Source organism: Manis pentadactyla, chromosome 4 (genome assembly GCF_030020395.1).
Source record: "Manis pentadactyla isolate mManPen7 chromosome 4, mManPen7.hap1, whole genome shotgun sequence".
Lineage (NCBI taxonomy): Eukaryota > Metazoa > Chordata > Mammalia > Pholidota > Manidae > Manis > Manis pentadactyla.
The window spans coordinates 189,085,753-189,113,344 of NC_080022.1; the positions used below are offsets into that span (position 1 = coordinate 189,085,753).

At 64.1% G+C, this 27,592-nt stretch overlaps 3 protein-coding genes across 11 annotated transcripts in view; 2 read left to right on the plus strand and 1 right to left on the minus strand.

Moving 5' to 3' along the window:
* The window catches only part of BAIAP2 (BAR/IMD domain containing adaptor protein 2), a 63,478-nt gene extending 59,901 nt beyond the window's left edge, over nt 1-3,577 (plus strand). Inside the window, exon 14 of the mRNA XM_036910530.2 lies at nt 2,824-3,577. Coding sequence (XP_036766425.1) covers nt 2,824-2,893 — 70 coding nt within the window. The 3' untranslated portion in view covers nt 2,894-3,577. The remainder of the gene's footprint in view (nt 1-2,823) is intronic.
* Nucleotides 3,578-4,212: 635 nt separating this feature from the next.
* The window catches only part of AATK (apoptosis associated tyrosine kinase), a 31,709-nt gene continuing 8,329 nt past the window's right edge, over nt 4,213-27,592 (minus strand). The window contains exons 1-15 of one of the 8 annotated variants that reach the window (XM_036910541.2): nt 26,376-26,506; nt 23,043-23,112; nt 20,232-20,365; nt 17,208-17,355; nt 14,800-14,879; nt 14,130-14,248; nt 13,841-13,928; nt 12,861-12,994; nt 11,603-11,687; nt 11,403-11,524; nt 9,854-10,003; nt 6,918-9,444; nt 6,661-6,808; nt 6,360-6,539; nt 4,214-5,380 (exon numbers count right to left, since the gene is read on the minus strand). In XM_036910541.2, coding sequence (XP_036766436.2) covers nt 5,352-5,380; nt 6,360-6,539; nt 6,661-6,808; nt 6,918-9,444; nt 9,854-10,003; nt 11,403-11,524; nt 11,603-11,687; nt 12,861-12,994; nt 13,841-13,928; nt 14,130-14,248; nt 14,800-14,879; nt 17,208-17,355; nt 20,232-20,276 — 3,855 coding nt within the window. In that variant the 5' untranslated portion in view covers nt 20,277-20,365; nt 23,043-23,112; nt 26,376-26,506 and the 3' untranslated portion in view covers nt 4,214-5,351. Of the gene's footprint in view, nt 5,381-6,359; nt 6,540-6,660; nt 6,809-6,917; nt 9,445-9,853; nt 10,004-11,402; nt 11,525-11,602; nt 11,688-12,860; nt 12,995-13,840; nt 13,929-14,129; nt 14,249-14,799; nt 14,880-17,207; nt 17,356-18,080; nt 18,147-18,702; nt 18,896-20,231; nt 20,366-23,042; nt 23,113-26,375; nt 26,507-27,592 lie in introns of those variants that run through there. The other 7 variants (XM_036910540.2, XM_036910542.2, XM_036910536.2 and 4 more) reach the window with 7 other exon arrangements.
* NDUFAF8 (NADH:ubiquinone oxidoreductase complex assembly factor 8) overlaps nt 8,122-27,592 on the plus strand; it is a 75,428-nt gene continuing 55,957 nt past the window's right edge. For both annotated transcript variants that reach the window (XM_057501801.1, XM_057501800.1), the window contains exon 1: nt 8,122-8,126. The gene's annotated coding sequence lies outside the window, so the exon portion shown is untranslated. The remainder of the gene's footprint in view (nt 8,127-27,592) is intronic.

Sequence of the window (27,592 nt, forward strand, 5' to 3'; positions counted from 1 at the left end):
GCCTGGGACCACTTTGTGTAGGGCAGAGCCCAAGGGTGCCGTGAGCACCGGACAAGCCAGGGCTGCACTCAGCCCCAGGAGTACGGAGCACACGGCTGCCTGGCCCAGCAATTCAGCTGGGGTCAGATGCCACCTGGGTTCATGGAGGGGCCTGTCCAGTGTTGCCCTGAGCTTATGCCCTGGAACAAGAATGACTCAGTTCCAGAAGAGCCCATGTTCTCAAGTTGTGTGAAACCACTTAGGTTTTAGGTGAGAAAGTTCCGGAGAAAGTGGAAGTCTGTGCAGTGGCTGTGCTTCGCTCCCTCTGGTCCAAAGGCGCCCAAGGAAGGAAGCCACACTTTGTGACCGCATGGCTCTTCTCAGAGTTGCTGTTTCTCATTCAAGTAGGAGATTCAGGAAATAATACTAAACAGTTCCCCCAAATCCACAGCGACATATGTGCCATGAGACTGGGATTGAAGAGGCCGGCTGCGGGGCCCAGCCCTCCTTGGTGCAGGGGGCGTGCGGGGACCCCCCCCCGGCCTGCATGACTCCGTGGGCAGCCCGGCCCTTAGCTCCCTGCCCGCCAGCCTGCCCAGGGAGGGTCCCAGCTCCCACCTCCTGAGCACAGCGGGGACCTTGGGCTTGCTCTACGCCGTGGGTGGGGATCCACTTCCCGCGGAAAAGCACCCCTGCTCAGGAGCTCCTGACGCGGCCTCTTGGCCAGAGGAGCCTGGGCGGCTCCCGCGGGAAGCAGCCTCTGCCCCTGGGCTCCCTGCGCCCAGATGCCGGGGTGCCTCCCTCTGGTGGGCTCAGGGCACCGGCTTGGGTCCGTCGTGTACAGCCCTGAGGTTGGAGGAAGCCTTGGCCGAGGGCCACCCCCTGCTGTGGCAGTGTCTGCAGGACGGGTCTTATCCTGTTTTGTCCCTTGAGCCTGTTCTTTCACAGAACATTCCAGAGCTGGTAGGTGCCTGAGGGGCCCTGGCCGCTCATCTGGTGCTGAGGGGTGGGCATGTCCCCCCCTGGGGTCTCTGGCCCGGGCTGTGAGGGGCTGCAGAAGGAGTTGCATGCAAGGTCCCGAGTGCCTACGGCCATCGGTCACCTTGTTTCAGAGGAGGACATAAGGAAAAAACGGGTCAGAGGCCAGGTGCCCTCTCGTAAGACCTTCCTGGCCCTGCAGCCCTAGTCCAGCCCTGGCTGAGTGCCATTTTGCCCCGAACCCTTTCTGATGGGCATTTGCATGTGTGGGGGCAGTGTAAGGTGCTTGCTGCCCAAACCTGCTGTGCCATCTGCCCCGCTCTGGTCTGCCAGGAGCATCCTTTGGGGCTCAGGGTCTCCACTCCTTCCTCTGCTCCGTCCCTAACTCTAGGTGGACAAATGTGCCCTATTTCCAGTCCCCCGGGTGTACTGCCTGACTCTGGTTGGGGGCAGCCAAGGAATGAGGCCTAGAGTCAGAACTGGAGTCTAGTCGCTGACCGAGTGACCGTCCCAACCGTGGGCTGGGCTGCCCTGAGCCCCCTGTCCCAGGGACAAACGTCACTGGTCACGCAGGACCTGGCCTTGGAAACCCCGGGTGGCCCCTGCCCAAGGCCGTCGCAGCTGAAGCTTGTCTGCACAGATCCAAGTGGTAAAGAAGCCCAGAGCGGCGAGCTCGAAGTGGCCTTTCATCCAGAGGCTGTAAGGCGCCCGCCCAGACGCCAGCCTGTGCTGCAGGGCTCCCGGGTGCCACCTTGGGGATGCAGGAGCCACGCACTGACCGGCCGGCCTCCTCGCACAGCTCCTCCTGTGAAAACAGTCCAAAGAGTCTCCGTTTTTAGACACCACCAAGTGCTCAGGAAAACCCAGCGAGGCACCTGCCCTGCACGCGCTCCTCCTGAGCCCTGACGCAGCGCCGCCCTCCCGTAACACCGGCCCTAATGGGCCCCAGGCGACTCCCGCCCCAGGTAACAGCTCCAGAGCCGAGCTCTTCGCTGGATGTGGCCCTGTCCATGCCACGCCCACCGCGTCCACGTTCCATCCGTGCTGTCACCCCAGGCTGCGGCTGCCTGCCGTTCCCTGGCCTGCTGTCCTGTGCTGTCCTGCCCAGGCAGGGCCTCCAAGGAGGAGAGGCTGCCACAAGGACAGGCCGGATGCCAGCCCACGCTGTGCTCATCTTGTCCCATCTCAGCCTCTTGTCTGCGAGTCCATCTATCTGTCAGCTGTGGCCTCTGGCACACAGGTGCGGGTGTGGCTCCCCTGGGGTGCCAGGGGGCTGAGCCTCACTGAAGAGGTGGGTGGCCCCTCTGCCAAGGGGCCTCAGGCACCCACCCCTGCAGGCCCTGTTGCTGCCAGTGTGCGTGTACCTCGTGTCTGTTGTGTCAGCGTGGGGCAAGCCAAGGCCCTGTGTCTTGTGTCCGGCCATCATCTGGGATGTGTGGAGCTGCTAAACTGTGTCTCTGTGTGTCCACAGATGTGTGCCCGCCAGTATGCTCTGCTCCTGCTTTGGGGCAGGTGGCAGGTGGGCTCCTTGGCCTGGGGCGGCTCATGGACTTGGATATGGGCCCGTTTGGGACCACCTGGAGTCACTGAGAAAGAACTGGCTCCAGCCCCAGGGAAGATGGGGAGGGTGATGGGGCCCCTGCCCACACCCACCTATCTGCCTGGAGGGCTGACCCTTGGAGGTGGGGGCACACTGGGGGCCCGTGCTCATCCACACCCAGAAATCGGCTCCCCCCAGCATCTCTGCAGCCTGAGGCTCCAAGCTGGGAGGGTCAGGCTGCCCCGGGGCTGTGCCTGGCAGAGGGCAGGTGGTGGTCAAAATGCCCCTTCCCTCTGTCCTAAAATTGCTTTTCTGCCCTCTTCCAGGAATCCCTTCACCAGCGTCCAGCTGAAGCCGACAGTGACCAACGACAGGTCTGCCCCCCTCCTCAGCTGATGGCCCTCTGCGCCTGCTGCCCCCTGGGCCCCTCCACGCCGACCCCTACATGTCACCTCTTGTATTATGATCTGCATGGTTCCTACGTAGAAAACGTTCTCTTCCTTGTAAGCCCTTCACCTGCCTGGCTGTCTCTCTGCCCCACTTCCATCTAGCTTGGGCTGTTCCGGCAGGGAGGGCACGGGCCATGGCCAAGGAGAGCGAGGGGGTGCTGGGCCCAGAGCCAGGACCTGCCCTCTGGGCCGTGGCGCCAGCCTCCTGCAGCAAGCGTCAGCTTATGTGGGCCACAGAGCCCCCGGGTGCAGGTCAGGACAAGCTGGGAGAAGAACCCAGCTCCCACACTGCTCACAGCTTCTGTGTCCAGTCAGTGAAAGAAAGGTCACCTTTCTGTGACCCGTCCAGCTGAGGGGGTGGGACTAGCCTGCCACCTTTCTTTGCAAGAGGAATTTTTTATGAGCACGCGACTTCCCAGTCGGCTTCCACTACTGCTCTGATAACCACCCACACTCCCCTGGCGTTCGGGGGGCCCCCACAGCCCAGCTCTTCCCACCCAAGCTCCTCCCCAGCTCTCCTCCCTGACCCCGGGTGGGCAGCCGGTGCTGCGGCCTGCATCTTCCGGCTGTGAGCCACCCAGGGTCCTGCCTGCTTCCGTACTTCTGCTGAAATACAAGATTTGGAAACGTGTATTATCGGGTCCATGCTGTTTGGCGTTTTAGCTGAAATACAGTGCTTGTGCCGGGTGTCCTCATCCAGGGGGGAGTTCCGGGCAGAGCGTGCGCCTCCCAGGGGCCCCAAGCTTCCTGAAGCCTGCCCACACTCCAGGACAAGGAACACAGGGGCCGGGGTGCCCGTGTGGGGGTGGGGACGAGGACCCAGGGCAGATGATTGGGGAGGGGATGCACAGAAGCCTGGACTCCTCAGCCCACCCCCACCCCCCAACCCCCCAACCGCTGCCCCTGTGCCAGGGACAGGCATAGCCCCCTGGAAAGGCAGGGGGAGAGTGTCCTGGGGAGGTCTGTGGGCCCCTTCCTCATCCTTACCCAGGTAGGGCCAGCTGTGGAGCAGGAAGAGCGGGCTGCAGAGGTCAGTTCCTCCCTACTCTGGGAAGACCCCCACCTGGGTACCATGGGGGCACAGGCCACTGTCTCCCTCCACCAAGGTATGCCGAGGACACCTGGCGGGGAAGCAGCCACCTCCCTGCTATGCACCCCGACAGTGATCAGGAAGGGCCCACTGTGACGCCTACCCAGAGCTGGCAGCTGGGTCCCCACCCCAGCCCATGCCCTCTCCTGCCCAGGGCTTTATCTGCAGACCCCAAAAGAAAACACAAGCTTAGCATGAAGGCTTTTTTTTTCTTAGCTTGATTTCTCTTTAAAAAAAAAAAAAGGAACGGGAAAATCATTGCACCAGCATCCTAAGCCTCAAACTAATAAAAAACAAGACACAAACCTAAAACAAGCACCCCCACGCACCGGAGAGCAGCAATGACCTTTCCATCTCTTTGGCAGCAGTAACTTAAATCATCGCATTTCCATTCATGTGGACACCAGCCATTAAAAATATACTCCCCGTGCTGCCCTGCCCCCAGCCCTTTCCCAGCTCCAGCCCTCCCCACTGTCCTATCCTGGGGGCAGGAGCCTGCCCTCCCTTGGCAGCTGGGCCAGGCTGGGCAGTGCCCTGCAGAGGGGAGCTGCCTCCGCCAGCCAGCTTTGGGCCCCTCCAGAACCGGGCCAAGGCGGCAGGGCTGTGGCCCAGAAGCCCCTCATCTTGTGGGCTCCCCAGCTTGGCCCATCAGCCTGGGCTCTAGCGGTGGGACCCAGATGGGAGGCAGCCGAGACCAGTGGGGAAGAGGGCTCACAGATCCGGCTGAGTCAGTGAGGGGGAAGTAAGAGCCAGACTTGGGGTGAGGGGAGCAGGGGGCAGGGGCACACTAGCTGGGGTCCTCTTCCTACACTGAGCAACCCCAGACCCAGACGGAAAGGATGAAAGGGGCCGGGGGAGGCCATCCCAGTGGGCCTGGGCCCACTCTCACTGGGGTGGGCATCCTGCAGTGCACCACAGGAGCCAGTGCATTGGGTGTGCCAGGATCCCCCAGCCAAGAGGCCCCCTCACCTCAGAAGGCAAGCAGTCCAACAGCGGGGTTCCAGAGTGGAGGGGCAGCTGTGGGGTGCAGGCAGCCTGGGGCTGCAGGGCATCCCTGGGGGCCAGCAACAAACCCAATGTCCGGGGAAGATCCTACCCCCAGGGCAGCACGGGGCTGGTGCGCATGGCCACTCCACCGTCCAGGGCCGGAGAGGGGCCTCGTTCCAGCCTGTGCCTCCAAAGGGCTGCGTGAGGCTCCACGGGCCTGGAAGCTGCTGCTGACTGCGGCCAGGACCGAGGTCCCAGCTCTGAGTTGCCATCCTCACGCTGCCTGGGGCAGGACCAGCAGAGGCTCCCAGGCGGGCCCAACTGGGCCTCACGCCTCTTTACAGCTGCCCCCTGCACCTGGCAATGAGGAAGCACCACATGAGATGCCAGGGGTACAGGAGCTCCTCTGGGGACAGCCAGGGTCTGCCTCCACAGAACTGCCACCTGACCTGGAGCCACCGAGTAGCCGGGGCTGCAGCCCTTAGGCCCCCGGCTGTGGCAGCTCTGCCTTCTAGGCAGGCATTGGGCCCATTTCCCTTCCCAGGGCACCACCAGGGCCCAGGCCAACAGGCTCGGCAAACGCCCTCTGAGCCCTCCTTGGACAGCCACGGAGACTGAACACTGAACGCTGGGCCGGCCAGCGCCGCACACTTGCTTCCAGATGGCTTGCCTGCAGAGGTCCCGTAAGGGTGGGCGTTGGGTACCAGGGAGAGGCCCACAGCCCTTCCTTGGAGGCTGGAGCTACAGGCCAAGTCCAGTGGGGCAGCCCTGCGTCTGCTAAGGTGCCCGAGTAGGGCTGCCCTGGGCACCTAGCCACCACCACTCATGCCTCTGGTGACAGCCATCAGAGGATATGTGCAGATCCCAGTCGGAGGCCTGGGGGGCAGGGGGGCCACACAGGTGAGGTTGGCCAAAGGGGCTCAGAAGGTTCTGGTGAGAGAAGGCTGCTGGTTTTGGGGGGCCAACTCCAGGCAGAGAGTGGGGCGGAGGTGCTCAGTGTCTGGCCTGGTGCCTCCAGAGGAGGGAGAAAAGGGCGAGGCCTGAGGGCCAGTGTCCAGGCTATGCCCTGGCCCAGCGAGGTTCCAGGTCGGCTGTGTCTGGAACATCACATCTCCCCAGAAGGCAGGGAGGCGCACCAAGCACCAAAGTGGCGGGGACAGACCTGCCCAGCTGTGATCCACCCTCTTCAAACCTGTTTCCCCGTCTGAAAACTGAGCTTGCTTTCAGAAGACAGAAAATGGGCACAGGGCCTCTGCACCCAGCAGGTGCCCTCCTGGCCGGCGTCTTCACCGTCCCGACCCGGTGTTCCCTCCCGCCGGCCTCGACGCAGCCTCACCTCCCACGTGCCTGGCTTCCGAGTCGGAGACGTGCGTGATGGAGAAGCGGGAGCCTGGAGCGGGCGACACTGTGAAGCGCGAGGAGCCCCGCGCGGCCAGCTTGGGGGACGCGGCAGGCGCCGGAGGGCCGGGCTCCGCGGCGGGCGTTGGCGCGAAGCTGTCATCCCACCCGAAACCTCCTGCGAGCCGGCAGCGCGGTCACGGGCGTCCGCGGCCCCGGGGCGGCCCCGCCCACCCACCGGCTCCACGGGCCCAGGCCACGCCCACCCCGCGCCGCCGCAGGCCCCGCCCCCAGCTCACCCTCTCCCGCTGCGGAGCCGTCCTCTGGGCGGTCAGCCGGCCTTGGCCGGCCGGGGGCGCTGGGGGAGCCCGGGCTGCTGGCCAGGAACAGTGGGGGCGAGTCCTTGACGCTGGGGAAGGGCTCCCCGGGCTCCCGGGTGGGGCTTTCCTGGAGGATCGGAGCGGTAGGCGGCTCTGGCCACCAGCAGCGGCCCCTCCCTCTTTCCCGCCCTAGGGGGGGCCCCCACCCGCGGGGAGAACCCCGGGCAGCCGCCCACCTGGTCAAAGAGGTAGACGGTGACGTCGTCGAAGAAAGACACGGCCTTCTTCTTGCGCTCCAGGTCCTCGCAGAAGGCCTCGGACAGCGGGCTGGGCATCTTGAGCAGGCTGCGCAGGCGGCGCGCGCTCTGGCTCTCGGCCACCACCACGGGCACTGGCGGCGCCTCCTCCTCACTGTCCTCGCCCGGCTCCTGGACGCTGTAGCAGCGGAGCTCCTCGTCCGACTCATCGCTGTCCTCGCTGCCGTCCTCTTCTTCCCGCCGGCCCTCCAGGGCAGCGGGGAGCCCCGGCAGGGCCGGGAGGAGTGGGGCTCTGGGGGCGCCTGTGCCCCCCGTCCGTTCCTGCAGGGCCGACCCAGGCAGCAGTCCCGGGGCCTCCTGGAGCTCCAAGAGGTGGCTCTCTGAGCTCTGTGGGACTGGGGTCAGCAGGAACATCTTGGAGCGCCCAGGGCTGGGCATGGGTGACACCTGGGCTGGGCCTTGGGACCAGGGAGGGCAGGCGCGCGGCTCTGGGCAGTAGTCCCCCAGCAGCGGGTGTGGCAGTGGCGCCTCCACAGCCCCAGGCTCAGGGAAGGACCGTGTGGCCTGCAGCCCGCGGCTCTGAGAGCGCGCGGGGTCCCACTCTGGCCCAGGGCCCGGGCCCGCCCCCTGCTCCTCCTCGGGGCCCGCGGTGGGCTCGGGCTCCGTATCCAGGTCCGAGAAGTAGGCCGAGTCGCGGCAGGGGTTTTTCTCACAGAGGCCGCCCGGGGAGGTGCAGAGCGGAGTCTCAGGCCGCAGGCTTTCCTCCTCTGGGGCCCCGGGGTCACATGGCTCGTGTGCCTCCTTGAGCACAAACTCGGGAGACTCATAGTTCTCTGTGTCATAGCCACTGTCCAGGGCTCGGGGCTGCCCACTGTGAGGGCCGGCAGCCAAGAGGCTGAAAACCTCACAGCCATCGCCGGCTGAGTGCGGGACGTCCAGCGAGTCCAGGGAATTGGGGGTGCCCACCTGCTTCTGCTGGGATGGGAGGGCTGGCGTCACATCAGACACCTTGGACTCCCAACCATTGGTAGCCAAGTCCGTGAAGCCACCGCAAGGGGCCTCCGTCGTGTCCCCGTCCTTGCTTGCTGGTGTCTCCAGGGCCTTCGTTGGCTTGGTGGCAGTCGACCTGCTGCCAGTGGGCGTGGCTGGCAGGACAGCGGGGGCACTGGCCTCTTCAGCGGGAAGAGGGGCTCCCTCCTGGGATGGAGATGGGATGGAGGGAAGGGGCAGCTGGAGTCCAGCAGAGCCCTCGGCCTCCTCAGCAAGCCTGGGCTCTGCCTGGGGGCTGTCACCCCCACTTACAGCCGCCTCTGTCCAGGGCAATATGACCAGGCAGGTGACGGGTGGCAGGCTCTCAGCAGGACACAGCCGGGGGAGGCCAGGGCAGCGGCCTGGCTCTTGGCCAGAGGAGGCCCCCTTTGCTCCAAGGAGAGGCTCTCTGGGATCCTCTGGGGCCAGGGGGTGGCTCGCCTCGGGGGCTGCCCGCAGGGTGCACTCTAGGCCAGGACAGCAGCCTGCGTCCCGGGGCTCCAGTGCCCCATCACCACCATCGCTGGCAGACACGTTGGAGCTCCAGTGCCTGTGCTGGGTGGCCTTGCGCACCTCAGCCTCCCCATGTGCCTCCCTGCCCAGACACAGGGGGGCCCCGCAGCTCCCGGAGGACGTGCCCAACTGGTCCTCCAAGAAAGGTGAGCAGAAGGTGGCCCCATCCCAGTCAGTGTCCTCTGTTGCAGGCTCCACCAGCAGGGGCCCCAGCGAGGGTGAGCTTGGCAGGCCCAGCAGGTCCTGAGCGTGGCTTCTGGACAGGTAGTAGTCGCAGTGGCCCCAGGGACCTTCAGCATGTGCTGTGTGGCCCAGCAGGGGCTCCATGGCCAGCGAGGGGGCCAGGCTGCCATCAGAGTCGTCATCGTGGTCACTGCCATTGTTCGGGCCCGGGGCCAGGGCATGAGGGCTGGGGGTGCAGCCAGCACAGTCGGGGTCGTGGCCGGCGGTGGGAGCGGGCTCCTCTAGGCGGATGAAGTACTCGCTGCCCACCGAGGGGCTGTGCGCGCTCAGCACCGGCACCACGCCAGGGGGCGCGCTGTCGGGGCCGCGGAGCTCCGGCCGGCGCGCCTCGTGGCCCGGGCTCGGCGCGCCCCCCGGCGGCGGGAACGCTTCGGCGCCGCAGCCCACCTCCCACTTGTACTCGAAATTCAGGCCGCGGCTGGTCTCGGTCACCGTCAGCACGTCGTCGCCGTCTGCGTGGAAGCCGTCACCCGCGAACTGCTCCAGCAGCGGGAAGGAAGACACGGCGGCGAGCTCGCCGGCGCCCCCCAGTGCCAGGCCCCCTGCGCCTGGCCGGGGACCCGCACCGCCCCCGCCCGGCCGCAGAGAGCGCCAACGCCGCTCGAACTCCTCCTCCGCCTCGGTGGTGCCTTTGGCGCACAAGTAAGACAGCAGCAGGTGCACCTCCTCGGCTGTGGGCCGCTGCTCCGGCTGCAGCCAGCAGAACTGCATAACCTCGTACCTGCGGGGAGGGGAGCCAGGGTCAGCCCCGCGGGCCATGCCAGTCTCCCCCTGGCACCGCCCAGGCAGGGCCCCAAGCCTTGCAGGAGTGAGCTAGCCATCTGCCCTCAGCAGGAGGTCCAGGGTCCCCTCCTTCTCATATCCAGAATGCCTTGAGGGCAGCTGAGGAAATCTCCCACTTATTAAGGCCAGGGGCTCAGCAGCTGGGGAGCAAGCAGTGCGTGGGGCACTTTCCCTTAGCCCATCGGGGCCCTATCTGCAGGCAAGTTTATGTTTGGAGTAGAGACCATTTCCAACTGCGGGCACGAGGTGGGGCCCAGAGGTCACTGCTGGGACCAGGGCACCACCCATTTGCCTTGGCCTTCCTGCTACAGACACCCCATTCCAGCTTGGCGTTACAGGGTCCTCACCAGCGGTCAGACAGGGTCAGCTGCAGCTGAGGCTTGGGCAGCTTGAGCTGCTGCTCCCGGACCGTGTAGGCCAGCACCTGCCGGTCGGAGTGGTGAGGGTAGGGCTGTGCGCCCAGCTCAAAGAGCTCCCAGATGGTCACACCCAGGGACCTGTGGGGGCGATGCCATCAAACGGGGGCTGGCAGACGGCACATCTGCAGAGGATTCAGAACTTTGGGCACCAAGGAGTGGTTCCCGTCATTGCACCAGCTTCTTGGGGCCGCCCCTCCCAAAGGACATGCCTTCCTTCAGTAAACAGCCAGTACACGGCCCCGGCCAGGCCCTAGCTTGTGCCTGGGATCCCCAGGCAAATAAACAGATTGGCTACCCACAAACCCAGGCCCCTTTGCCTATTCACTCATTCCCTTGCCAGAGTGAAGACTACACACTGCCAGGTGTGGCCAAGCCCTGGCCAAGCTCCAAGTCCACAGGGCACCAGTGGAGGCTGGAAGGAGGGAGGTGTGAGTCTAAGGACACCCAGGCCCAGCATGGGGGGCCAGGGGTCAGGCAAGGCAGCAGGAGTGTGCAGGGCTGGGAGAAGGCAACGGAATTCTTCCTGGTGATCAGTGGCTTCACCCAGCTCCTTGGGACCCCCAGCTGTCCCGGGAGACTAGGGGCCTGAGGGACGGCAGATCTGGCAACAGAGAAGTCATGGTGGCCTGGGCCAGAGCCACGTAGGGGACGCCAGTCCTCGTGCAGCAGGGTGGGTGACGGGGTGAGGGTCAACTGGATCAGCGTGGGAATGGACTCTGGGGGCAGCACAGGGTAGTGGCTCGGAAGGACCCCTGGGAAGCTCAGGGTGGGGCTGCTCTGAGGTTTACCAGGAGCACGGCGAGGCCACACAAAGGCCTGGGGGGGCCAGCAGGAGGTGGGAGCGGGAAGCAGAGGCTGGCCAAGGCCAGGGACTGGAGGTCAACACGGTGGACCCTCCAATGGCTGCAGTACAGGGGGTGAGTGCCCAGTTTGTGCCCGCTGGGGCCAGGCACTCAGGACGGGGTACCTCCAGGCTGCAGTCACAGGCGATCCCCAGCCCCCAACAGCCCCTCCACAGCAACAGGCACCACGCCAAGGCCCCACCTCTCCGCAGTAGGGCCTGCTGCCACTCCAGGTGGGCTTTCCGACAGGAAGGTGTGCTCTGCCTGAGGTCTGTGGTGCTGGCCCAGAGGGTCGTAAGAGGGGCGGGGCCCGCTCACCCGCCCCAGGCAGCTTCGGGTGGCTCCAGCCTTCCCCACGACCTCGCCTGGGGCCAGCTTTGGCCCCCTCATTCAGAGATGTGGTTCGACAGACCATGCCCTGCCTTTGAGCAGCCGGCCTGCATGCCCTCCAACATAAGGGACCAGGCTGGCAGGTAGGACTCAGTGTCCTGGTGCCAGCAGGCCTGCGGGCCGTGTCCTCAGTGGACTCACTCTATGGGCCACGCAGGGCTGCCGTGAGGCCTCATGGCAGCAGGCAGGAACACAGCCCCTTCTGGGGGTCACGTCCTCGCGCTGCAGCTGTGGGCCACACTCACCACACGTTGCTGGCCTTGGTCTGATCCACCACCAGCAGGTTAGAGTGCACCTCATCCACCAGCTCAGGCGCGATCCAGCGCAGAGGCACCCACAGCTGGTCAGCCGTCACAAAGTAGTCCTCCTGTTGGCAGGTGGGGTAGTGTTACCCCGCCAGGCTGCCGTGGCTGGCCCTGCCTTCCAGCCAGCCCAGCCCACTTACTCTGTATTTTCCATGAGAAAGCCCATAGTCGCCAACCTTCACTGTCAGGTCAGCCGTGAGCAGGCAGTTCCTCAGGGCCAGGTCACTGGGGGGCAGGAGGGCGGGGTCAGCAGCAGCAGAGCATGGGGGCGTGGGAAAGGGCATCTGAGGCTGCCCACCCTCCCCTGCCCAGAGCTCTGCCCAACACTGGGCACTCTGTGTCACGTGGACAAGCCTCAAGTGTTACAATCAGACAAGGGAAGCAAGGCCCAGAGAGGGCTAGCATCTGGCCCAGGGCCCTCAGCGAAGGGCAGGCCCCACCGTCACGGGAACGCCGCTCAAGCCCAGCTCACGCACCCCACCGCTTCTCACACATCAGTCTGCTGACCCCCTCAGGGGGCAAGGCAGGCCAGGGACAGGCAGCCTTCCCTCTGCCCAGTACACCGCCACGCCCAGCTCTCCAAGGGGCAGGCAGCAGTGGGGAAGCTGATGCTGTGTCCCAGGGCAGGTGGGAGTGTGCAGCGTCTGCCTGCAGCCACGCGGGTTACCCTGTCCACTACCTCCAACCCAGCAGCCAGCCTCAGGCTGCCCGTCTCCTGCCTGGTGGCCACATGGGTGTCTGGGGGCACAGGGCGCGAGGGCAAACGAGGGGTTTGCACCCAGCTGCCACGCCGCTGCTGTGCTGGGACCCAGACGGGCCTGCACCTGTGGGCGCAGTGGGGCTGGGCGGGCAGCGGGCAGGTCAGTAGGCTGGCAGCAGCCCTCTTCAACAAAATCACTGATGCTGGAGTTGTGTGCGTCATCACTCAGCACCAGGATGTTGTTGGGGAGGACAGCCTGGTGGCGTCGGGGGCTGGCAGGCCACTCATCCATGGCTGCTTCTTCTGGCACATCCCCCAGGCCAGCACCTTGGCCATCTTCCCAACTTCAGGGGCCAGGGCGGGAAGCAGGGCAGGCCATCCCTCCCCCTCCCCAGCCTGAGGGCGACAGAGGAGAACAGGGCCAGTATGGGGCCAGCAGGGGGCAGAGGGTGGGCCTGGGCCCTGCTGCGGGTGGGTCCAGGCCAGCTGCTGCATTTAACCGTCCTGCAGAAGCACGTGTCCAACCACCACCTGCCTGGTGGCTTTTATTTAATGAAACTCCCTTGTGTGGTGGTCCCTAGGAGCTGAACAGAGACTTACCGGGTTAACCCCCCCACAGCCCAGGCAGGAATCACTGGTGCCCCTTTTTGCAGGTGCAGAGGCTGCCCCTGGGCTTCCGGCCCTGCCCTCGCCCTCACCTGTGCACATAGTTGTTGCGATGCAGGTGCAGGACGCCACAGGCCACCTCGCAGGCCATGCGCTGCAGGGTCAGGGGGTCAGGCGCCATGGACTCCACCACCCGGCAGCTCCGCAGGTAGCCCTTGAGGTCCCCCTGCAGAAGGGGCAACACCGTCACTGGCTGGGGGGGAGGAGGCACCTGTCCAAGCCCCCTGCCCTGTCCCTCCATCCCCAGGGTCCTCCTAACAGCCACAGGGCTGCAGCTGCCCAGCAGAGCCACTGCGCCCGGCCACCCAGCGGCCAGCTCTTGGCAGCACCAGCCCACAGGCAGAGGACACTGTCCAAACCGCCCCCAGGGACCCAGGCAGTCCTGCAGGGCCACATCCCATGTCCAGATCACTGGGGCCCAGATGCTTGCCACCTCACAGCTGGACGGAACCCAGGGCAGGTGACTGGAGGGTCAGGGGGCAACTCCTTGCCCTGCTGACTCTGCTCAGCTCCAGGGAGGGCCCAGCCGTCTTGGGGAGGCCCTGGGAGGTCATGGCTGTGGCCAGGAGTCCAGAAACCTGACCGTGGGTGCCTGTCCTCAGTGCTGGAGCTGTGTGTCTGGGACGGGGCCCGGAGGAGGCAGATTGCAGGCACAGTCACAGGCCCCACGATTAAACCTTGCCAAGCGAGGCCGTGGAAGCGAGGAACAGGTGTGAGGGGCTCTCCGGAAAACCGCCTCAACTCTGAGCAGCCGGGGGGAAGGAGGCAGCAGGGCCCCTCCCCAGGAGGGGGGTAGAGCCCAGCAACTACGGCCACCCTCTCCGGTGAGCAGGGTCACCTCCTCCCTTAAGGCTGTCCCTGAACCCCAATTTAGGGGGCATATGAGGCCCGCAGTGTGGGGCCAAGGGGTCCCCAGCTCAGCGAAGGCCCCTGTGTGGAGGCCGGGCCCTCCTTCCCTTCCTGCACAGAAGCTCAGGGCAGAGCGGCCGGAGGCCAGGGAGTGGCGACTCACCATGGGGCAGAACTCCATCACCAGCAGGTAGGGGGTCACCTCTGTGCACTGGGCCAGGCACTGGAGCAGGTTGCTGTGCTGTAGGGCCCTGCGGGAGCCGACAGGCCACCCCCCACTCACACCCGGGGCAGGAGGGCGTGGGGGGCGGGGGGGGCGGCTCTGCGGGGCTAGGGAGGGGCAGAGGGCAGCGCGGAGCTTGCCTTTGTGTCCAGGGCCTCGCCCTGAGGCCCCGCCCACCTCCCCGGCCCCGCCCCCTCCTCCAGCCACACCTGCGCCCAGATGCCACCACCTGTACGGCTGCGCCTCCTCCAGGAAATGCATCTGGTCCTGCACGCTGGCGCTCGCCTTCAGCTCCTTCACCACCACCTGGGTGCTGCCCATGCCCGAGGTCACCTCCCCGAGGAGCACCTGCGGGGGTGGTGTCACCACGAGGCTGTCGTCCCACCCGCTCTGCCTCTCCTGAACCCAGAACAAGGCGCTTCTCTTTCTGTGTCTTAATTTACTCTGCAGAATGGGCTCTGGACCACCCCCCCCGGGAACCCCTCCTGGCTGTAATTGTCTGTCTTTGGTGTTCGTCACCCCCAAGGACCTCTGCCGTCTCTCAGGGTCCCCCTCTTGGCAATCTCTGGGCATCTGCAGTGAGTCCGAGGGACTCACTGCCCTGCCCAGCCTGGGGGTCTGGTTGCAGCCGGGACGAAGCCCTTGCTCCCTGCTGCCCCTGCCCCCACCCCCTGCCCCTGGAGGCCCCTCCAAGCATCGGATACCAAGGCCTGCAGAGAAGGGACCACTAGACCCTAAGTTCCTCCGGGAGGGGCTCAGCAGGGTAGGGGCCTGGGGAGGGGACCCCAGGGCCAGGATGGCTTTCAGGAGAAGCAGGTATCCACCTGCCCCCTTTGCTTGCTGGGCAAAGAGAGGGGCCCACGTTCCCAGCTCCTCCCCACCCAGGGTTGGCCACTCACCTTTCCGAACCAGCCGTGGCCGATCTCCTCCAGGTACAGGAGGCTGTGCCGGCCCAGGTCTGCGGACTTGAGCAGCTGCACTGTAACAGGGCAGGGGGCTCAGGGACCCCACTCCCCTCACCTGGCCCCTCGAGGGGCTGGCCGCTGGGCCTGTGCCGGGGAGCCACCCTGAGACCCCCAGAGCCAGGGCCACACCTGGGGGCTGCCATCAGGAGTAGGGCACCTGCTGCCCAGGGCATCTTTCTGGGTGGGTCTGGGAAGGCTGTGCCCCTAGCTACAGGGACAAGTCGGGCTGGAGACAGCAGGACCTGGAGCTGGGACAGCTGTGTGGGCACTGCCTGGTAGGCAGTGTGGCTGGAGCCGAGGCCACCAGGAGGAGGGCACTGGGGTGGCCTGTCCCTCACCCCTGCCGCAGGCTGGCATTCCAGAACCGAGCACACCAAGGCGCCTTTGTTGGGGGCTGCTTGGCACAGCCCCGCACGGAGCACACTGGGCCCGTTCTCCTGCAGGCTGGGCTGGGCAAGTCAGCGGGGAGGAGGGGTCAGAGAGGGCCCCAGAGCAAGGGCCGGAGCTGCTGAACCCACTCGCACCCTGCCTGCGCCCCGAGGGATTCCCCGAATTCTGCTCCCACGCCAGCTGCCTGGAGGGCCCAGGGGACAGGCCAAGCTGGCTGCCAGGAGAGCCAGGGGCCAGGGGCTGCTCTCAGGGACCAGAGACCAGAGAACTTTGACCCTGATGATGAGCAGAACTTCGGGTGGGGGTCCCATTGTCCCTGAGTCCTGGAGTTCTTCCTGGGCCCCCCACCGGCCCATCTGAGGTCTGCCTGAGCAGTGGGGGGTCCTGACAGAGAACACCGGGGCCATGATGGAGGGCGCCATCTGCCAGTCCAGCAGGAATGCCCCCTCTTGGCTGCAGGAGGCACAGAGGCTGGGCAGGAATGCCTGGATCCGCCGGGGATGGCACCCATAGAGCCATGCTGGGGACCCTAGAGACCAGGCCTGGCTGTGCTGACCCCCTCTACAGTCTTGAGTGCTGGCACCTACTGCCTGGGCTTTTGGTCCTTGACCTCTAGGTGGGCTGCCTTCCCAGCATCACTCCCCTGTCTCCCCCTCCCTGGACGCAGGGCGCCCTACAGGAAACAGACCAGGGCTGCAAAATGGAGAGAATGGTGGTCACAGCTCTCCCTGTTCCTCGTCCCCGTCTCCCCCCAGGCAGCCCCCTGCAGCCCTGAGAGGCACACACTGCCCAGAGGCAAAAGGCCCAGGCCAGGGGCACAGTGTCCTGGGGCAGGCCTGACCTCCACCAGCTCCCAGTGTCCAGCAGTGTCAGCACAGGCGGAGACCCCCATGGTCATCCAGGAAGCATAGGCCCCACCTTCAAGGTCTTATGGGGTGATTTTGGGGCCAGTGGACAGATGCCTTCAAGCCCCACCTGATTCCTGCCTAGCAGGTGACATCTCCTAAGAGACACTGGCTGGTGAGTAGGGGTGACACCCACGCAGCCCTGGGCCCTAGGGCTGGCCGCCAGTGGCCCACTAAGCCTGCTCTGGGGGCTCAGACCAGTGCCTGGGGCCCCCCAGGCCATGACTGAGGCTGGCTCCAGGGCGGGCAGCACAGTGGACAGGGCCCAGCAGGGCCTGAACAGAAGCAGGGGGTTGGGCCTGCCACCCTCCCTCAGTGCCCCTGCAGGAGCTGGGGATGACACAAGCCTGGTCTAGGAGCTTCTGGTGCGGCGGCCTGAGATCAGACGGCCACGGAAGCAGCCCACGGCCCAGGATTCCCCAGGCCCCAGAACAGCTCCAGAGCCCTGCCGTAACCTCTCGAGCTTGGGCCCCACGTCTTGAGCTGTGGGCAGCCAGGCTGGTGGGAGACCCCAGGACGGGAGGATGGGAGGCATGGAAAGGAAGCTATGGGAAGAGGCCCCTGCCTGCCTGGCATGCGCGGGTGGGACCGGCCCTCCTGCCCCAGGTCCTGCGTGAAAGGCCCATTCACAGCCCACAGGGGCAGCCCAAAGACCCCCCCCAAGTGGGTGGGTCCTGCCCACTGGGCACAATGGATCCCATGTCCTTGCATGGCCAGCAGGCGCCAAGGGAGGTGTCTGGGGTCAAGCAGGCGGGAAGAGCAGAGGAGCCCCTCCCCCCAGAATGGACAGCCCATCACAAGACCAGAGTGGGCAACCCATACACCAGTGCCTGTCACCGCCCCTCCCTGCAGCAGCCCCTCCGGCAGGGGAGGTGGCAGTCAAGGGCCCTCCGCAGGCCTGCTCACAGTGCCTCAGGTCTCGGCAGAAGGGGCCCCACCAGCCCTGTCAGCCCTCCCTGGGAGCAGTGGCTGCTGGGTGAGGAGGCCGGGCCTGACCCCCGGCCTAAGCCCTATGCCCAGCGCGGAGGCCTACCGGGGCCCACTCACCTGAGCGCCCCGGCTGCTTGGCTACGGGCAGGGAGACTTCCGTGAGTGGCAGGACATACACGTCGGGCCCGTTCGGAGCCACTGCTGCCGGGGAGCCGTGCGCCGAGAAGTCGGCCGAGGACTCTTCCCCCTCGGCATTCTCAAACTCCTGCGGGGCAGGCGGGGCACACAGTGAGCGCCAGGCCCCCGAGATGGGGAGACTGGGGCACCAGGGAGCGGGCGGGGAGTGCAGGCCAGGCTCCTAAAGCCCCTTTCTTCTGGGGGTGCAGTGGGCTGGGGGACTTGACCCAGAACTGGAGCCCCCACCCAGGCTGGCACCCCTGGCTTGCTATGGACCCTCGACCCCGTCTCCTGGCTCCTCAGGGCAGAGAAGAGACCAGGTGGGAGCCCCTCCCTCCCCAGGGACACCAGCTGCCCCAGGAGGGCTGGCGTTTCTTGGTTGCAGGGCTGTGGGGGTGAATTTCCCTCCCAAAGTTAGAGCCTCAAGTGTGGGGCCATGAGCCCCAGGGCAGCAGCGCCTCTCCCAGCCTCAGCCCACCCCTTCCAGGTTCTGGGCAGGGTGGGCACACACCGGGCCCCATGCTGGTGGGGGCAGGGGGCGGTGGTTGTGGCTAGGGGCAAGAGACCAAGAAGCCCTGCCCCTGCCCTTCCAGATTCAGCCCCAACTGCTGCCTGCCTCCCGCAACCCCTTTCTGGCCCTGTTCTGGGTCCCACCTGCCATGTGGCCCTTACCTCAGGGTCAGGGCTGAGGGGCAGACGAGAGTTTCACCCCAGCCCACCCTGCCCCAGTGGACAAACAACTAAGTACCCTGGCCCCCTGGACAAGAAGCCCATGCCCCAACTTCACCCCAGGCCCAGCACCCTGCCACCTACCACGGCCATCTGTCTGCAGGCGGCCCCTGGACCTTGACCCAGGCGGGCCATTGTCTGCTTCCAGGGCTCCTTAAGAGCCTGGTCCTGGGCAGCCTGGGGCTGGGCCCCACCTGGCCTGGCTGCTGTTTTGAAGTGTGGCTGCTGCCGCACCTGTCTGAGTGGGGAAGACCCGTCTGGTTGGGCACACTCCAGAGGAGACCCCCAGTCTCAGGGAGACCCCGGGCCTGACTGAAGCCCTCTAGTGAACAGGGGCTCTTGCCCCTGGGGCAGCGGGTGAGCCTCGCTCACTGTCGGACCCACAACCCCACAGCCCAGGTGCAGAGACTGACCCCTGGAGGCCTTCAGGGCCCCTCAGGGCACGGCCCCTAGGACAGGGGGCCCACGCTCCTGGGCCGGCGCGAGTGTCTCCAGGGAACTGCCCTTCGTGGGATCTCTCAGCTTCAGGAGAGAGGCTGGAGCTCTCTGGCGGGGTTGCTACGGGCCGGTCCTGGTCTGTGCCCAGGGAGGACAGACCCCAGGGGGCGGAGGAGGGGCTGGTGCCAGCGGCGTTTCCCCTCCCTAGCACCCGGGAGATGTCCTTGGGGCCTGGGGCTGGCAGAACCACCCCGGCCCAGCCCATTACCTGACAGGGCCACCTGGAGGCCCCCCGGATTACGCCAGCAGCACGGGCGACGAGATAGGACACTGTGAGCATCGCTGCCCAGCCCCGTGCCCAGCACAGCTCCAAGTGGGGGAGCCCAGCCCTGGCCCCGAGGCCGGGCGGGAGCCCACTGTGCAGGCAGGCCCTCCCCCCGGGGTGCACTGGGGCAGGACTGCTCTGGGCACCATGCTCCCGGGGAGGAGAGGAGGGCGTGGGGAGGAGGCGCGGAGGCTGGCCCTTGTTTGAGGCCTTGTTCTCCCAGCGCCCGGGGGGGAGGGGCTGACCTGCACAAAGGCCAGAGAGTCCTTTCCCTGGGCCCCCGCCTTCACCCCTGCACCCCACGACCTTGCAGGCGGCCTTGCCTGGCCCAGCCCACTGTGCCTGCCGCTCAGCGAGAACCTCCCCAGGGCAGGGACAGGGACAGCTGGGCAGGACACAGAGCCCACAGCCACTTAGGAACTTAGCTTCCCCAGCTAAAGGCAGGCGGGCAGCGCCCCAGCCCCCTTCTGTGCCGTGACACGTTAGAGGGTGACACCAGAGGGCTGTTCCTCTAAAATGGGGGCTGCTTAGTGAGCAGGTGTGTGCGGCTGCAGGACTGCCCCTCCCATCCCCACCTCGCCAGGCCCAGGAATCTGACCTCCAGCCCAGGGTGTGGCTGGCCTCGTGTGCGCGGGCGGGTGGCTGACTGCGGCCCAGCCCGCTGTTTGCCAAGTCGGCAGGAACTTGGCCCACACAGGCTGTGTGCAGGAGGCCTCTGGCTGGGGACCTCAGCTCCCAACTTTTCCACCTGGTCCCCTCACCCGCAGAGCTGCTGCTGGGTGTGGGGGGCAGCTGGGGGGCTTGCAGGACAGCGGAACAGCTCCCCAAGGGAGGGCCCTCAGCCAGCATCCTTGGGAGGGGGTCCTCCGCCTGAGAATCCAGCCAGGAGGATCCCGGGGAGCTTATCCCTGCGTGAAGGCTGGACGGCCGCAGACAATCATAGGCAGCGATGGTCACAGCCACTGCCCACAGTCACGCGGGTTCTGCGGCAGCGCACCATCCTTTCCCGTGGGCAGAAGGTGCCCGGAGGGGTTCCAGCTGGCAGGGTGGCCTTGGTGCCAGGTCAGCATGTCTGGGAGCCTTGGTTTCCCTTTGCTGATTTGGGGACCCTCTAGGCATAGAGTCCCTCCTTCTCTGCAGAGAAGCCAGGGCCCCTGGGGGACCAGCCCCCTCCACACCAGCTCTGGAGCCCCCGCAAGCCCCTGAAAGGCCCACCCTCACCGTCCTGGAGGGCCCAACCTGCGCGTACACAGAAGCCTGACTGAGCTAGGGTGATAGCGTGAGGCCAGGTCCCCACAGGGGCGACCCAAGACGGGGGGAGCTGTGCGCAGAGGACAGGCTGTGGGTCCGGGCCCAGGTCTGTATGGTCCCTAGGGGGTCCCAGTGGGGAGGGATGCTCAGTGTGGAGTGGGGGTGAGAGGGCCCAGCCCTCAGGACTGTGTGCACAGCCCCATCGGGCCCCCAGCCCTCACCTTGAACCCGATGCCCCCCTTTTTACAGCACAGGCAGGCCAGCATGAGGACGATGACAGTGAAGAGTCCAGAGAAAGACACCGCCACCACAGCCAGGGAGGACGGCCAGGACAGCTCGCTGAGTGGGGCACCGTCTGCCGACGGAGAGAGGGGTTAGGGGTCGCCTCTGCAGCCCAGCCCCCACACTGCACCCAGTCCCCTGGGGGCATTCAGAACCAGCCAGACCCCCACCCCGTCCCAGGCTCCCCAGCACCCCCGAGGTCAACACATTGTGAGCTCCAGCCCCCTGACACTTGCTCCCACTCCCCATACCTGGAGGCACAGCCACCAGGCCCAGAGCAGGGGGATACACAGGGCCACCAAAAGCAGCCTGCGGTCCCGTGGCCGGCCACTGGGCGCTGCTCTGGCCTCAGGCGAGGACATGGGTTGGCAAAGCTCCCAGTTCTGGGAGTTCACAGACACCCCTCTGTGAAGTCATGGACTACAGGCTGCAGTGACCCCCTCGATGTCCCTCTCGGACTCTGTCACCCCACCTTGGCCCTCTGGGGCCTGCCCCAGGGCTGTCATTGCCAGAGCTATAGTGTGGGGCTGGTCAGGGTTTCAGGACCCAAGGAGGCCAGAAGGGGGACAGGGCCCTGCTAAGTGGGAGAGATTTCAAAGCTGGCCACTGGCCACATGCTAGGCTCTGGGAAGCCAGGGCCATGGCTAGAAGGCCAGTCTGGTCTTTGAGACCCAGGGACCCCACTGTTGCTGAGAAGGTGGTGCTGCAACAGCGGGGCAGCACTGTGCCCCGTGCACCCGGGCACTGATAAGTCTCTGTCTTGCTGAGTCGGCCCCCAAGGGCACCTCGGTGCTGGTTCTGTCCTGAGGACAGTGGGAACCCCCTTCTGCAGCACCTGGTCCACCAGTGGCTAACCAGATGGGGAACTGAGATTCCAGGGCAGCACCACATGGCCCCCCCTACACAGAAGCATGGCCCCAAATAGGGCTCCCAGCTGCCCCAACCTCCCAGCAAGAGCAAGGGCTTTGGGGACACCTGGCGGGGCCAGCCTGGGGGTCCCCTGGACAGAACAGGGACACACTGGGCTGACAGCTCCACCCTGGCTGGCCCCACTGTCCACCACACGGACTCCTGTGCATGCCCCTACTCCAAGGCCTTGCTGTCTGTCCGTCCTCCACTTGGCCTGGAGGCCTTCTGTCGGCTCCCCACTCCTCTGCCCATGAACACCCAGCCCCTCAGCTCCCAACTGCTGGTCTCTCAAGACCCCATCGCCTGATCCAGCACACCTGCCAACACAGTTCCCTCAGCTCAGGCCAGAGGACATCTCAGCAGCACCTCACTGGGTCCTAACTGGTCACTGAGCTGGCTGCCTGTCCCCACTGGCAGGAGGGAAACAAGCTCGGCAAGCTGACCTCTGTGTCCACACAGGAAGCCAGTGCTGACAGCTAACAGGTATCTGGGAGGGCTCCCTGGAGGCGGTGTGAGCCAGAGGGCCCGGGAAGCTAGCAAGCACAGCTGGTTCTCCTGCTCAGGTCTCTGAGCCTGCTCCCCACACCCACACACAGGGAGGGGAGGCCCGTGGAGTGGGGCCAGGCGGAGGGCAGGGTCACCGTGGCAGAAGACATTAGCTCAGCCTGCCCCCGGAGGAAAGCTGCCTGCAGGGAGGCTGAACATCACAGGCCGTGTCCCCAGTCCTGTGGGGTTGTGAGCAGATACCCTCACAGGGGCCTCCACATGCAAAGTTTGGGCTGTGTGTGCGAGCGTGTGGGTGCCTGTGCCTACACATTAGAACACAGCCCCGCCCACGGTGTAAGCCCCCCACTGGGCTCCCACATAGCGCAGGGCACACGGGCCCTTGCCCACTGCGTACTTGCAGGGCTCTGAGCAGCCCCAGGCTCCCAGCACTCTCAGGGAGCAGTGAATGCCCTCAAGGACGCACCACTGCCGTGGCCACCGGGGGGCGCTCAGCTCACGCCCCTCCTGCTGCCCCTGCCTGCTCGAGCTTCTGCACCTCCCTCTCTGGGCTGCTCCTGGGGCCTGGCCCAGTCTCCTGGCCAGCTGGGTCCCTAGAGACCCATCACCCAGCTGCCCTCAGGGCGTACAGGCTGCTGTTGGGTAGGACTAGCAAAGGAGGCCCAGCCTCAGCCTCAACTCTCAGCCTCCGCTCTGCAGGCAAAACTGGGGGCAGGGCGCAAGCACACTGGAAACAGGGTGGCGACATTGCTGGGAGAGGCAGGGCCTGTGTGGCCAGAGCACAGGATGAACCCTGGGCCCAAGGGCCACCCCAGCCTTGTGGCAGCTGCAGGGGCAGGGAGGTGGGTGGAGGGTCCAAAGGAAAGCTCCACGGGGTGGAGGCAGGGTGCCCCGGACAGCAGGGGACCAGAGCCCAGCCCACCCCCCCAGTGCTATTTGGCCACAAGGGGGGTTCCTTCCTGTCGTGGTACAGCTTCTACTTCAATCAGACGTATTCACACAGAAAGGGGCTGCAGAGCCCAGGTCCCTCGTGTGAAAAGATGGTCATGAAGCCACGTGTCCATGAAATAAAAGCATCCCGAAAATAGCAAGAGCTCCTGTGCATGGGGCAGGAGCGCGCGCAAAGCCGCCCGAGATTGGTGACACTCCGGGGGCAGGCTTACAACCCCGGGGAATAGCAACACTGCAACCAATAGCTCAGCAGCACACCTCCGCCTCGGGCCTCCTAACCCCACACCGCAGGGGCCGGCTGGCCCCGGCGCAGGCCCAGCATGGTGCACAGGCACACTGTGACCTCGGGGCCGTGCGGGGGTAGCTGTCTGCCTCCGAGCACCCACCAGAGTGGCTTCAGGCTGATGCAAGTCGGATCACAGCATCTTAGGAGAAAACTGGTACATATCAGATTTCCTGATGGAGAAAGTTTTTTTTTAAGCTTTTGAGACTAATGGAAAGAATCAGAGAAGAAAAAAATCGATGGGTTGGATGTTACATAAACATACGTTCAATAAAAGCCCCAAATTAAAGGCAGACAACATACCAGGAAAAACGATTCACAGAAAATATGTCAAACAAGTGGTGACTCTGTGGCATCTTAGTACACTGATGGACAGTGACTTCAGTGGGGAATGGGGGGACTCGATGACGTGGGTAAATGTAGTAACCACATTGTTTTTCATGTGAAACCTTCATAAGAGTGTATATCAATGATATCTTAATAAAAATAAATAAATAAATAAGAAAATATGTCAAAGGACTGGAATGATTACTTTATGAAGCAATCAGCAAAAAATAAAAAAATAACTTTAAGACCCCACCACGTAAACAAAGTCAAACTGCAAATGAGGTAATACCCACGATCTGTCTAACCCACAAGAAAATGTTCAGCCTTGCCCAGAATCAAAGAAATGTAACTCAAAACACAATGTCCAGCTTCCAGACCGCAGGAGGTTTTAGGACCCAATGTCCTGGCTGAGGCTGGTACCCAAGAACCAGCTGCCCAAGCCTTCAGGTGGGCGCAAATTGGAGCAGCCACTTGGACGAGCACGCAGGGCCGTGAGCAGCTGCCCGCTCTTGGGCTAAGTAATTCCTTGTCTGGGTATTTAAACTAAGAGGTTATATAACCTGGAGGGCGCACAAATCCAGAACCAAAATGAACAAAGGGCTGAGCACATTATCTCTGCAGAGAACACTTTTCACACGAAGATGTTCATTGCATTTGTAAGATTAAAAAACAGCCTAAAATACTCAACAATAAAAGAAAGACTAAAAAACAAAGGTACAGAGAGGAGCCAAGATGGTGGCGTGAGTAGAGCAGCGGAAGTCTCCTCCCAAAACCACATATATTTTTGAAAATACAACAAATACAACTCTTCCTAAAAACAAAGGTACAGCGGCAAAAGAAGCCATGAACAGTGAATTTAAGAAGACGTTTCAGGTAAACTAGGAAACATCAATAACATGGACAGGTCTCGGGGGAGGCAAATGTTAGGGATTTGATTGCAGGGTTGAGGGTTCATAGGGTCCCCCAAATACATATATTTCCTGAGTTGTGATAGATCTTTATGTCAAAACTCATCAAATTGCACACTTTAAACATGCACGATATAGTTTATTTAAATTATACCTCAATAAAATTGAAAATGAGTCAGGATGTAGAATTGTTTACCAATTCTGAATCCCAGTTATGTAAAACAACAAAAAACCGGAAGAAAGTAACTCAAAACCTGAACAGTGGCTGTCCTGGGGGATGGAATTCCGGGCATCTAGTTCTTTCTCGCTGTCTGCACCTGTCATATTCTCTACAGTAAGCCTGCGCTCCATCTAGAATCACACGTGTGTGATTTCATGCATCACCCACACCTAAGCCCATCACTGCCACCTTTAAAGACTCTTGAGGCCTCACCACACCCACAATAAAGCCCAGACCCGCCCTGACATTACAGAGTCCTGGGGTCTCCGCGGGGTCTCTGTCTGTTCCCCCAAAGTCCACCCTGCGGAGCCACCTGGCCAGAGGTCAGCGAGCTCTCCCCAGGGAAGCAACGGGGACACAGAGAGGGAAGGCCGAGGTGGCCTTAACCAGGCGACAGGCAATGGATCAGCTCCACCCTGAGGTTGGCGGGCCCACCCTGAGGGACTTGGGTCTTGGCCACCTCTCAGCGCAGCTGGTGTGCAGAAGGGACAGCGGCTGAGCCGTGTTCTGAGTCCCGGGGCAGCCCTGGGGTGCCTTCACCTTCCCAGTGGCCGCTTCGCTTTCTGTCTAGAGCGGGACCCTCCTTCCCTGCCCCCAGGTGGGCCCCAGGCGGCCTTGACCCCAGCACCTCCTCAGGGCCCCACACCCGGATGGCCACCCATCCCGGCCCTTCCCTTGGCGATCCCAAGCATCTCAGACCAAAGCCGGCGGGCAGCGCCCCAGCAGCGGACCTGCTCTCTCCCTCCCCTAGTGGGAGGTCCCCTGGATCCCCTGGCCTCTCCCATCCCCGGCCTCACCTAGGCTACCACGTCCGCCAGCAGGCCCAGGGCCCTGCTCAGCCTTCCGGGACCCACAGCCTCCAGGCTGCTTCTCGCCCAGGCCTGGAGGCCTCTTTTACAATCACCACCTGCAAAGGCCCCTCCCTCTTGCCACGCTGACCCCCACCTGCCCACCTGCCGTCTGGCCTGGCAGCTGCCCTGAAGAGTAAGGAAGCGATCTGGCCCACCCGGAAGCCTCGGTGAGGACACCATGGAAGGGGATTCCTTGAGGTGACCCTGTGTGACCCCACTAGCAGGCATGCTGTGTCCATGGAGGGAGAGAGCAGAGGTTGGTGGCCAGTTGGGGGACAGGGAGTGGCAGCCGGAGGCTTGACGAGAATGGTCTGTAACTGGACAGAGGTGGTGCCGTGAATGTGCGACATGCCGCGACATTATCCACAGTTGATTTTATGTTATATGAATTTCACTTAAATTAAAAAAGAATTTGAAGTGAGCAGTCTGACAGCTGCCTAGGCCAGGTCAGGGGTGCACCTGCCTGTCCAGCCCCCAGCACCCCCGGCTCCCCCCAGAGCTCCTTTCCATTCTGCCACCAGGCGCCCTCAGCCCCACTTCTCAACCACCCTCCGGGGACTTGCCCACACCCTCCTGGGAGAGGGGCCACACCACAGTGGGTGACACTCCCGGGGTCCCCCATCCCAGCGTCCCCTGTCGTGGCCAGGTGCCCTGGGCTGCTCACACCAGAGCAAGCTCACTCCACCAGCATCTCTGCCAGGCGCGGGAGGCGCAGAGGACAGAGCACGGCTGCCTCAGGGGCCCCCACCACCACGGCAGCTCCCTGCCCCACCCCCATCTGGCCTTGACATTCACTGGATGCTCTGTCCGGTGGAACATGCCCCTCTTCTGCTGGTCAAGACAACACAGGCCAGGACACTGTCCACACATCCACCCCCCATACGCACCCCATGCCCACCCACCCCAGGAGCCAGCACCCCGTCCTGGCCCCTGACTTGTCCACTCTGCCCCCTGCAGGAGGCGGTTCTCAGACCCCCAGGCTGAGCTGTCTGGAATGTCTCCAGGGAGTCAGTGCCCCTCCACTAACCAGGGCCCCTCCACTAACCGAGTCGTCTGCCCAGCACAGCTGAAGCCGCCAATCCACTCTCTCAACACCCGGCACCTGTCCATGCCCCCGCCTCGTGACGCACCTCATCCAGGGCTGGCCACAGGCTCTGAGGCCCTGAAGGCTGCCTTCCCTGCTGACCCCCAGCAGCCTGACGTCCACGGGGCCTGCCCCAGCCTGGCCAGCGAGCCTGGTCTCGGGTGAGGTCACTGCTGTCCCCGGTACGGCTCACACTCAGGGGTCACCAGCAGACCTGGGCGGGGCCTTGGCCAGGCATCCGAGGACATCCTGGCACCAGTCCCCTTGCCTCCCCCCCCACCAGCGCCCGCCCGGTGATGCAAACAGGATCTTAAGCAGGAAGGAACCGTGCAACCAGGCGGCGCTTCGCTGAGTTAAGGGGCCCAGGCAAGCAAACAGCACGAAGGGTGGTGGTGTGTGCGCCTGGGGCGCCTGGAATCCAGGGGAGCCCCAGAGTGACCCCCCATGTGCCCCGCTGTCCCCCCGCCCCCACCCCAAGCCCCCAGCTGAAGCAGGAGCAGGATGCGGAGGCTCCGGGCAGGGGGTGGGGGTGCGCGGAGGTGGCTCCTTCCCAGACCCCGGGCCGCAGATCCGAGGAGGGCGGCGGGCTAGTAGGTGTGGCCATTGTCACTCCCCTTCCTGCTGGCAACATGGGTCAGGAACGAAAATGTCACCCAGAGCCAAAAAGGGGATCCCCTGGGTTCTAATGTCCGCAGGAGCTGGGGAGATGTGGGGGCCTGGGGCCTCCACCCCCAGGACGGGGCAGGGGAGCACACTCGCGCATTCCCATGTCCTCACACTCTGGCATTCAAACACACACACACATATGCTGTGACCCAAATACACACTTGTACATTTACACGCGTGCTCACACACACACACACACACAGTGCTATGTCCTCACATGCTCGCACACTCACAGATATGTGCTTGTATTTTGCACACCCACACATTTACATGTATACCCAGAACTCCCAGCACAACACATGTACTCACACCTGGACACATTTTCACACACACACAGGTGTGCACATGCCACCTTCACACACACTCCCTGAAACACACACTGGCAGTCTGGGAGGTGGGCACTCAGTCCTCGTATGGGACCAGCTCCTGCCAGGACCCTACAGTGGGCCCCCAGTGCCAGCCGAGCCATCCGACCTGCCTGCCCCTCTCGGGCCAGCACTGGACACAAACCCAGGGGGACAAAGTTCCAAAACCTCCATGTGGACGCTGACACCAGAAAGCTACCCACACAGGGGCCCCTCCACACTGCCGGAGGCC